The following is an 11,569-nucleotide window of genomic DNA, read 5'->3' on the forward strand; positions in this document are numbered from 1 at the left end:
GTGGGCCAAAATCACCCGAACAGTCCACGGGAAGGGCTAGCGTGCTGAGTCCAAGGACCAATGTGCTGATATGTGTACTGATGGACAGCCACGGACGTCCTGTGTGTGCTGACGGACTCACACGAACATCCTGTGTGTGGTGATGGACACCCACGGACGTCCTCTGTGTGCCGACGGACACACATGGACACACACGGACAGCCACGGACGTCGTGTGTGTGCTAACAGACAGCCACAGACGTCCTGTGTGTGCTGATGGACACACACGGACATACACAGACACACACGGACAGCCACGGAAGTCCTGTGTGTGCTGATGGACACACACGGACATACACATACACACACAGACAGCCACGGACGTCCTGTGTGTGCTGACAGACAGCCACTGATGTCCTGTGTGTGCTGGCGGACACCCACGGACATCCTGTGTGTACTGAACAGACAGCCCACATGGGCCAAAAATCACCCAAACAGTCCACGGGAAGGGCCAGCGTGCTGAGTCCATGGACCAACGTGCCTATATGTGTACTGATGGACAGCCACGGACGTCCTGTGTGTTCTGACGGACACAAACGGACACACACAGACTGCCACGGACATCCACGGACGTCCTGTGTGTGCTGGCGGACACCCACGGACGTCCTGTGTGTACTGAACAGACAGCCCACGTGGGCCAAAAATCACCCAAACAGTCCACGGGAAGGGCCAGCGTGCTGAGTCCAAGGACCAACATGCTGATATGTGTACTGATGGACAGCCACGGACGTCCTATGTGTGCTGACGGACACAAACGGACACACACAGACACACATGGACAGCCACGGACTTCCTGTGTGTGCTGGCGGACACCCACGGACGTCCTGTGTGTACTGAACAGACAGCCCACAAGGGCCAAAATCACCCGAACAGTCCACGGGAAGGGTCAGCGTGCTGAGTACAAGGACCAACGTGCTGATATGTGTACTGATGGACAGCCACGGACGTCCTGTGTGTGCTGACGGATACACACGGACAGCCACGGACGTCCTGTGTGTGCTGACGGAAACCCACAGACGTCCTGTGTGTGCTGACGGACACACACAGACACACACGGACTACCACAGACGTCCTGTGTGTGCTGATGGACAGCCACGGACGTCCTGTGTGTGCTGGTAGACACCCACAGACGTAATGTGTGTACTGAACAGACAGCCCACGTGGGCCAAAATCACCCGAACTGTCCACGGGAAGGGTCAGCGTGCTGAGTCCAAGGACCAACGTGCTGATATGTGTAATGATGGACAGCCACGGACGTCCTGTGTGTGCTGACGGACACACACGGACACACACGGACACACAAGGACAGCCACGGACGTCCTGTGTGCTGACGGACACCCATAGACGTCCTGTGTGTGCTGACGGACACCCACAGACGTCCTGTGTGTGCTGACGGACACCCACGGACATCCTGTGTGTGCTGACGGACACCCACAGACGTCCTGTGTGTACTGAACAGACAGCCCACGTGGGCCAAAATAACCCAAACAGTCCACGGGAAGCTCTAGCGTGCTGAGTCCAAGGACCAACGTGCTGATATGTGTACTGATGGACAGCCACGGACGTCCTGTGTGTGCTGACGGACACCCACGGACATCCTGTGTGTGATGATGGACACCCACGGACGTCCTATGTGTGCCGACGGACACACACGGACAGCCACGGACGTCCTGTGTGTGCTGAAAGACAGCCACGGACGTCCTGTGTGTGCTGGCGGACACCCACGGACGTCCTGTGTGTACTGAACAGACAGCCCACGTGGGCCAAAAATCACCCAAACAGTCCACGGGAAGGGCCAGCGTGCTGAGTTCATGGACCAACGTGCCTATATGTGTACTGATGGACAGCCACGGACGTCCTGTGTGTTCTGACGGACACAAACGGACACACACAGACTGCCACGGACAGCCACGGACGTCCTGTGTGTGCTGGCGGACACCCACGGACGTCCTGTGTGTACTGAACAGACAGCCCACGTGGGCCAAAATCACCCGAACAGTCCACGGGAAGGGTCAGCGTGCTGAGTACACGGACCAACGTGCTGATATCTGTACTGATGGACAGCCATGGACGTCCTGTGTGTGCTGACGGACACACACGGACACACACGTACAGCCACGGACGTCTTGTGTGTGCTGACGGAAACCCAGAGACGTCCTGTGTGTGCTGACGGACACACACAGACACACACGGACTGCCACAGACGTCCTGTGTGTGCTGACGGACAGCCACAGACAGCCACAGACGTCCTGTGTGTGCTGGCTGACACCCACGGACGTAATGTGTGTACTGAACAGACAGCCCACGTGGGCCAAAATCACCCGAACTGTCCATGGGAAGGGTCAGCGTGCTGAGTCCAAGGACCAACGTTCTGATATGTGTAATGATGGACAGCCACGGACGTCCTGTGTGTGCTGACGGACACACACGGACACACACGGACACACAAGGACAGCCACGGACGTCCTGTGTGTTGACGGACACCCACGGACGTCCTGTGTGTGCTGACGGACACCCACGGACGTCCTCTGTGTGCTTCCGGACACCCACAGACGTCCTGTGTGTGCTGACGGACACCCACGGACGTCTTGTGTGTACTGAACAGACAGCCCACGTGGGCCAAAATCACCCGAACAGTCCACGGGAAGGGCTAGCGTGCTGAGTCCAAGGACCAATGTGCTGATATGTGTACTGATGGACAGCCACGGACGTCCTGTGTGTGCTGACGGACACACACGGACATCCTGTGTGTTATGATGGACACCCACGGACGTCCTCTGTGTGCCGACGGACACACATGGACACACACGGACAGCCACGGACGTCCTGTGTGTGCTGACAGACAGCCACGGACGTCCTGTGTGTGCTGATGGACACACACGGACATACACAGACACACACGGACAGCCACGGACGTCCTGTGTGTGCTGATGGACACACATGGACATACACAGACACACACAGACAGCCACAGACGTCATGTGTGTGCTGACAGACAGCCACGGATGTCCTATGTGTGCTGGCGGACACCTACGGACATCCTGTGTGTACTGAACAGACAGCCCACATGGGCCAAAAATCACCCAAACAGTCCACGGGAAGGGCCAGCGTGCTGAGTCCATGGACCAACGTGCCTATATGTGTACTGATGGACAGCCACGGACGTCCTGTGTGATCTGACGGACACAAACGGACACACACAGACTGCCACGGACAGCCACGGACGTCCTGTGTGTGCTGGCGGACACCCACGGACGTCCTGTGAGTACTGAACAGACAGCCCACGTGGGCCAAAAATCACCCATACAGTCCACGGGAAGGGCCAGCGTGCTGAGTCCAAGGACCAACGTTCTGATATGTGTAATGATGGACAGCCATGGACGTCCTGTGTGTGCTGACGGACACACACGGACACACAAGGACAGCCACGGACGTCCTGTGTGCTGACGGACACCCACGGACGTCCTGTGTGTGCTGACGGACACCCACGGACGTCCTGTGTATGCTGCCGGACACCCACAGACGTCCTGTGTGTGCTGACGGACACCCACAGACGTCTTGTGTGTACTGAACAGACAGCCCACATGGGCCAAAATCACTCGAACAGTCCACGGGAAGGGCTAGCATGCTGAGTCCAAGGACCAATTGTTGCGGCCAGCAATTCAGCAGCTGAACCAGAGGTCGACCCAACACCCTACTCAACCAGCCAAGGCGCCAACCAGGACATACGTGCACTAAAAATGCCATATATTACAAACCAGGAGGGTTTAAATCACGGGGATAATTTTTATGGATTCTACACTCAAGAAGGAGTCCAGACCAATTGGAATCTGCCCAAAATATTCAGGGAGCAAGAAGTTATGAATTTTACAATTCAGAGGTTTCTCAGCCCGTCCATCTGCGATTATGCGACTTTAGAAGAGGATTCAAGCCCAAAGAAGAAGCGGCCTGAACCAAAACCGATCATAGGAGTCAAGAGGAGTTTATTAGCTTTCCAGAAAGCCCAAGATCTCGAGAAATGGTCAATGAAATTGGAAGATATGATCAATTTCCCAAAACCGGCCAAACCAGCTCTTCACTTGCCTTATTTGGAAGATCCGGGTTTCACATCGAACCAACCTCAAGAATGGCAACCAGGAGACCTTCTAAGTCATTCAGAGGAACTCTACAACATCAAAGGAAGCACCATGACACACTGGATCAGGCGGATCCCAATCAAACCAAAAGATCAAGCCGGTTTGCATCAATTGGCCAAACCGACATCATTTAAGGAAAGTCTTCAACCAATTCAACTTGGTTCGACCCAGGGCTATCTATGGGAACCAGGAGATACTCTAGACCATTAAGAAGACATCCAAGACGTCCTCAGCTGGACCAGCACCCAGGAGATCAGGCGGATCTCTCTTCCCATCAACCTTCCATATTTGGCAACATCTACACTAAATGCTTTGGAGAAGTTTCTACAGATTTTTGCCCAAGACCAACGGCCATATTCTCTTTTACTGAGGCCAAGGAGTATTTTAGGAAGGCTTGAAGATCATGGCCACGTCCAGAAGCTATCAAGATACAAGTCTTCACAAGTTTCTCTTTTGGAAGGAAGCAAATCAAGCCTAACGGCTATATTCCATGGAGTCATCAAAGCCTTTGCTCCCAAGACTTTAAGTTCAAGTTATTTTGTTTCCTTTTATCATTTTATGACTGTTAGAGTCTGTCCTTGTCGAGCCTATAAAGCTCTAGTCTTTGCTTCATTGTAAATCACCCATTTTTGAAAGTAATAAGAATTATTCAGTTTTCTAGTTTTCTTAAAACTATTGTTCTAAGTCTTTTGAGTTTGTGTGAAGCAGCTCCAAAGCACCTTGACTTATCAAGGCTCCTTTCCATAGAGTCTTGTGGCGTCCTCAATCCCCCATCCTTCCACTCCAATTCGTTTGCCAAGCTTGAGAGAGACATCAGTCCAGCAAGCAAAGCACCACCTCAATCCACTTCAATCATATTTTGATCAAGCTGAGAGTGTTACACAACCAGCAGCTTGATTCCATCCTATCTATCTTTATTTATCTTGTTTTATCATATTAGAAATCATATCTCATTTGTTTTTGCATTTGTTTTCAGGTTCATAACTCGCATTCCATCATATCGCCCATCCGATCATCTCTTTGGTCGACCCATCCAAGCTTCCATCATCCATCTTGCCCACCCTGAATCCCAGCCTGCAACATTTGGTATCAGAGCTTAAGCTCCTGAATCAGGTCCATTCTATCCTTGCATCATTCATCTTGTTTGCATTTGTTTTTCCATTTATAAATCAAAAAAAAAAAAAAACTGTTTTTGCATTTTTGTGTTCTTTGTTCATCATAAATTGAAAAGCCATAAAGAGTTGAGATAGGAGACGACCTGTTGTCTAGTTTGATTCATTTCATCCATAAAAAGAAAAGAAAAACGTGTTTGCATTCATTCCCCAGCTCCACTTTCCATTTTTTGATTTTGTGCATTCATTTCAAAAAAAAAAAAAAGATCTGCATTTTCACAGTTGTTTCTTGCTTAAAAAAAATAAATAAAAAGTCATACCATTTTTAATTTCGTGCATACCATATTTGTTTCATAAGTTTGTTATTTGCATTCAAAAAAAAAAAAATCATTCAGCTTAGTTTATATCATTTTGGGTTCAAGTATACATTTTAGTTTCCATTTTCGGTGTTTTTGCATTTCATCTTAAGAAAATTCAAAAAAAAATCAGTGTTAGTTTAATTTCCATATTTTCTGCCCATTTTTGTTTCTTTTCATACCATATTGTTTAATTTCGAAATTGCATTCAGAAAACCAAAAGAAAAATCATTTTAGTATAGTTACTTCATTTCGGTTCATAATTGCATATTTTCTCGGTTTAGTTAAATTGCATTTGTTTTATTTTGGTTAGACCAAAAGTTTCCATACCTTCACTTTTTCTTTGAGATTGTTTTCAGGAAGCAATGGAGGAGGAGAGACACGGCCAAAACCTAAGGGCCACCTTGAGCCAACAGTCCGCAGCTCTACAAAAGCTCCAAATTAAGATTGCTCAATTGGAGAAAATAAATCAGGCACAAGGCCAACGTCCACATGAAGGAGAAAGGAGATTTGGAAATGTACCAGGGGCAGTCTACGTCGAACCCAAGCCACCAGATCCTTCAAGGATCAATCAAACTCCAACTTCTAAAACCCACAACCCTTATGTTGTTAATTCTCGGTTTGATTATAACTCTTTTGCTGATAAAGTTGAACTCTTTAAATTTTCAGGAAAAAGAGGTTATCTAAGATGGGAGAGGAACCTTGATGAATGGTTTCACTACAACAACATCCTGAGGAAAGAGAGGCTAGCTTATGCCATTGATCAACTAAAAGATGATGCTTTTAAATGGTGGGTACAAGAAGAGGATGATAGATGGTTTTACAAGGAGCCAGCTATCAAAACGTGGAGAGCTCTTAAGGAAGTCATGAGGGATAGATTTGCACCAGATTATACAAGGTCTGAAATCCAGGAACTATATCCAAGGAGATATCCAACTCATGGTTCCAAAGAAGCAAGGAAAATTGTGGAACAAGAAGTTCAAAGAGTCTTGCCTAAAGAAGCCAACTTTCAGCCAAACCAGGGGCACGCCATTGTCCACTGCTTAGAGCAGGAGAGTGACATCCCAAAGGTCAGGAAGATGAGTACAAGTGTCGGCCAAAACACTTTGATCAGGTCCAAAGACAAACCAGAGCAAGTTATTGTCCAAGTAAAGGCTAAGGTAAGTCCTATACATGATAAATCTTTTCATAAATCATCTACCACTTGTATGATGCACTTGTCTTTGTCCAAGAGTGTTATTACAGGTCTAAAGGAGCCTAGGTACATAGAAGAAGAGGCGCCAGGCACAAACCTTCCCATGGACCAGAAGGAAGCTCAAAGCACAAAGCAATCAAAGTTGCTTAATAAACCAAAACCAGTGATCCAAGTATCAAACCAAGGTAAGTGTCTAACACCACCTTTAGATACTGGTTTAAACATTTATATTCTTGGTACAGGGATACCAGATGAGAGCCATATGCTTACTGGAGTTCCAAGTGCCGAACCAGATCATGAGCTCAATCAAAATCCACACCATAAGTGGAAACCGAAATCTGAACAATGTACTGTTCAAGTGCCAAAATCTGAGGTAAAATTCACTTTAAACCAGAATGTTTTTATTGATTCTATGACAAGATTAATGCACTTGTCTTGTCCAAGGAAAAGTGAAATTGGTACAGGAAAGCAAGGTTACTACAAGGCAAACAAAGAACAAGAAGTTCTTACTGCCACATTTGACATTAAGGTTAATTGTTCTATGTTTTCTTCAGTTTATAAATCCCTATACTTTGGTATAATACACTTGTCTTCGCCAAGATGTTTTGATCCAGGGATAAGTCAAGAAGAACATAAAAACCGAGCTGAGCTATCACAAGAAGATGGTTATACCAACCAAGGTAAACATTTGCAAGAAAGGCAGCCATCTAACCAAATCTGTCCAAAGAAGAATATCATTCTTCATCATGCTGATGCACCCAAGGTAAATTCGACCATAACAAATTCTGTTCATGAAATTCCAGTATCAGATATAATTCACATGGTCTTTGTCCAAAATGTTGAAAAATTTTCAGGTTGCAAAGAAGAAAGCTTCAAAGAAATCCCACCGGATAATCTTTTGTTGCTAGGAGGATCAAACCCAAAGATGGTCAGAACTGAGCCTGCTAGGAGTATGAAGGACCATCCACTGAAGAAGAGAAGGAATGCAAAATTCCATATCAGAGGCGTGATCCTATCCTATTTGGTGAAAGAAGAGCCACCTGATGAACAATCCATCCCCAAACCAAAACAATATCAAGGTAAGACCTTAGAATCTGAAAAGAGTATGAAAGCTGACTTGCTCTATCTTGGTGCAGGTTATACAGTTTCGAGGTCGAAACCTTTTCAAGGGGGAGGGAATGTTGCGGCCAGCAATTCAGCAGCTGAACCAGCGGTCGACCCAACACCCTACTCAACCAGCCAAGGCGCCAACCAGGACATACGTGCACTAAAATGCCATATATTACAAACCAGGAGGGTTTAAATCACGAGGATAATTTTTATGGATTCTACACTCAAGAAGGAGTCCAGACCAATTGGAATCTGCCCAAAATATTCAGGGAGCAAGAAGTTATGAAATTTTGGAAGGGGTTCTAAGTCATTCAGAGGAACTCTACAATATTCAGGGACCAATTGGAAGGGGTTCTAAGTCATTCAGAGGAACTCTACAACATCATAGGAAGCACCATGCCACACTGGATCAGGCGGATCCCAATCAAACCAAAAGATCAAGCCGGTTTGCATCAATTGGCCAAACCGACATCATTTAAGGAAAGTCTTCAACCAATTCAACTTGGTTCGACCCAGGGCTATCTATGGGAACCAGGAGATACTCTAGACCATTCAGAAGACATCCAAGACGTTCTCAGCTGGACCAGCACCCAGGAGATCAGGCGGATCTCTCTTCCCATCAACCTTCCATATTTGGCAACATCTACACTAAATGCTTTGGAGAAGTTTCTACAGATTTTTGCCCAAGACCAACGGCCATATTCTCTTTTACTGAGGCCAAGGAGTATTTTAGGAAGGCTTGAAGATCATGGCCACGTCCAGAAGCTATCAAGATACAAGTCTTCACAAGTTTCTCTTTTGGAAGGAAGCAAATCAAGCCTAACGGCTATATTCCATGGAGTCATCAAAGCCTTTGCTCCCAAGACTTTAAGTTCAAGTTATTTTGTTTCCTTTTATCATTTTATGACTGTTAGAGTCTGTCCTTGTCGAGCCTATAAAGCTCTAGTCTTTGCTTCATTGTAAATCACCCATTTTTGAAAGTAATAAGAATTATTCAGTTTTCTAGTTTTCTTAAAACTATTGTTCTAAGTCTTTTGAGTTTGTGTGAAGCAGCTCCAAAGCACCTTGACTTATCAAGGCTCCTTTCCATAGAGTCTTGTGGCGTCCTCAATCCCCCATCCTTCCACTCCAATTCGTTTGCCAAGCTTGAGAGAGACATCAGTCCAGCAAGCAAAGCACCACCTCAATCCACTTCAATCATATTTTGATCAAGCTGAGAGTGTTACACAACCAGCAGCTTGATTCCATCCTATCTATCTTTATTTATCTTGTTTTATCATATTAGAAATCATATCTCATTTGTTTTTGCATTTGTTTTCAGGTTCATAACTCGCATTCCATCATATAGCCCATCCGATCATCTCTTTTGTCGACCCATCCAAGCTTCCATCATCCATCTTGCCCACCCTGAATCCCAGCCTGCAACACCAATGTGCTGATATGTGTACTGATGGACAGCCACGGACGTCCTGTGTGTGCTGACGGACACACACGGACATCCTGTGTGTGATGATGGACACCCACGGACGTCCTCTGTGTGCCGACGGACACACATGGACACACACGGATAGCCACGGACGTCCTGTGTGTGCTGACAGACAGCCACGGACGTCCTGTGTGTGCTGATGGACACACACGGACATACACAGACACACACGGACAGCCACGGACGTCCTGTGTGTGCTGATGGACACACATGGACATACACAGACACACACGGACAGCCACGGACGTCCTGTGTGTGCTGACAGACAGCCACGAATGTCCTATGTGTGCTGGCGGACACCCACGGACATCCTGTGTGTACTGAACAGACAGCCCACATGGGCCAAAAATCACCCAAACAGTCCACGGGAAGGGCCAGCGTGCTGAGTCCATGGACCAACGTGCCTATATGTGTACTGATGGACAGCCACGGACGTCCTGTGTGATCTGACGGACACAAACGGACACACACAGACTGCCACGGACAGCCACGGACGTCCTGTGTGTGCTGGCGGACCCCCACGGACGTCCTGTGTGTACTGAACAGACAGCCCACGTGGGCCAAAAATCACCCAAACAGTCCACGGGAAGGGCCAGCGTGCTGAGTCCAAGGACCAACGTTCTGATATGTGTAATGATGGACAGCCACAGACGTCCTGTGTGTGCTGACGGACACACACGGACACACACGGACACACAAGGACAGCCACGGACGTCCTGTGTGCTGACGGACACCCACAGACGTCCTGTGTGTGCTGACGGACACCCACGGACGTCCTGTGTGTGCTGCCGGACACCCACAGACGTCCTGTGTGTGCTGACGGACACCCACGGACCTCTTGTGTGTACTGAACAGGCAGCCCACGTGGGCCAAAATCACCCGAACAGTCCACGGGAAGGGCTAGCGTGCTGAGTCCAAGGACCAATGTGCTGATATGTGTACTGATGGACAGCCACGGACGTCCTGTGTGTGATGATGGACACCCACGGACGTCCTCTGTGTGCCGACGGACACACATGGACACACACGAACAGCCACGGACGTCCTGTGTGTGCTGACAGACAGCCACGGACGTCCTGTGTGTGCTGATGGACACACACGGACATACACAGACACACACAGACAGCCACGGACGTCCTGTGTGTGCTGATGGACACACATGGACATACACAGACACACACGGACAGTCACGAACGTCCTGTGTGTGCTGACAGACAGCCACGGATGCCCTAAGTGTGCTGGCGGATACCCACGGACGTCCTGTGTGTACTGAACAGACAGCCCACGTGGGCCAAAATCACCCGAACAGTCCACGGGAAGGGTCAGCGTGCTGAGTACAAGGACCAACGTGCAGATATGTGTACTGATGGACAGCCACGGACGTCCTGTGTGTGCTGACGGACACACACGGACAGCCACGGACGTCCTGTGTGTGCTGACGGAAACCCACAGACGTCATGTGTGTGCTGATGGACACACACGGACTACCACAGACGTCCTGTGTGTGCTGACGAACAGCCACGGACGTCCTGTGTGTCCTGGCGGACACCCACAGACGTAATGTGTGTACTGAACAGACAGCCCACATGGGCCAAAATCTCCCGAACTGTCCACGGGAAGGGTCAGCGTACTGAGTCCAAGGACCAACGTGCTGATATGTGTAATGATGGACAGCCACGGACGTCCTGTGTGTGCTGACGGACACACACGGATACACACGGACACACAAGGACAGCCACGGACGTCCTGTGTGCTGACAGACACCCACAAACGTCCTGTGTGTGCTGACGGACACCCACGGACGTCCTGTGTGTGCTGACGGACACCCACGGACGTCCTCTGTGTACTGAACAGACAGCCCACGTGGGCCAAAATCACCCGAACAGTCCACGGGAAGGGTCAGCATGCTGAGTTCAAGGACCAACGTGCTGATATGTGTACTGATGGACAGCCACGGACGTCTTGTGTGTGCTGACGGACACCCACGGACATCCTGTGTGTGATGATGGACACCCACGGACGTCCTATGTGTGCCGACGGACACACACAGACAGCCACGGACGTCCTGTGTGTGCTGGCGGACACCCACGGACGTCCTGTGTGTACTGAACAGACAGCCCACGTGGGCCAAAAAG

At 48.9% G+C, this 11,569-nt stretch overlaps 2 protein-coding genes across 2 annotated transcripts; both read left to right on the top strand.

Annotated features, from left to right (window-relative positions):
- The first annotated feature begins 3,672 nt into the window (after positions 1 to 3,672).
- On the top strand, positions 3,673 to 8,957 carry LOC117129979. Its single transcript, XM_033283164.1, has 2 exons — positions 3,673 to 4,211; positions 8,330 to 8,957. Exons 1-2 carry the CDS (start codon positions 3,780 to 3,782, stop codon positions 8,909 to 8,911), a joined length of 1,014 nt encoding a protein of 337 aa, XP_033139055.1. The 5' UTR covers positions 3,673 to 3,779; the 3' UTR covers positions 8,912 to 8,957.
- LOC117129978 lies at positions 5,975 to 8,956 on the top strand. The gene is made up of 2 exons (XM_033283163.1): positions 5,975 to 7,023; positions 7,081 to 8,956. The coding sequence occupies exons 1-2, from the start codon at positions 6,009 to 6,011 to the stop codon at positions 8,139 to 8,141; spliced, it is 2,076 nt and encodes a 691-aa protein (XP_033139054.1). The 5' UTR covers positions 5,975 to 6,008; the 3' UTR covers positions 8,142 to 8,956.
- Positions 8,958 to 11,569: the final 2,612 nt, after the last annotated feature.

The sequence above is a fragment of the Brassica rapa genome, unplaced genomic scaffold (genome assembly GCF_000309985.2).
Source record: "Brassica rapa cultivar Chiifu-401-42 unplaced genomic scaffold, CAAS_Brap_v3.01 Scaffold0280, whole genome shotgun sequence".
In the NCBI taxonomy this organism is placed as follows: Eukaryota; Viridiplantae; Streptophyta; class Magnoliopsida; order Brassicales; family Brassicaceae; genus Brassica; species Brassica rapa.

Bases quoted from the DNA above. Each gene is read 5' to 3' on its own strand.
- LOC117129979 (XM_033283164.1), top strand. From the start codon at position 3,780: ATGCCATATATTACAAACCAGGAGGGTTTAAATCACGGGGATAATTTT. The intron at 4,212-8,329 runs ATCAAAGGAAGC...GAACTCTACAAC, and splicing joins ATTCAGAGGAACTCTACAAC to ATCATAGGAAGCACCATGCC.
- LOC117129978 (XM_033283163.1), top strand. From the start codon at position 6,009: ATGGAGGAGGAGAGACACGGCCAAAACCTAAGGGCCACCTTGAGCCAA. The intron at 7,024-7,080 runs GTAAGTGTCTAA...TTCTTGGTACAG, and splicing joins GATCCAAGTATCAAACCAAG to GGATACCAGATGAGAGCCAT.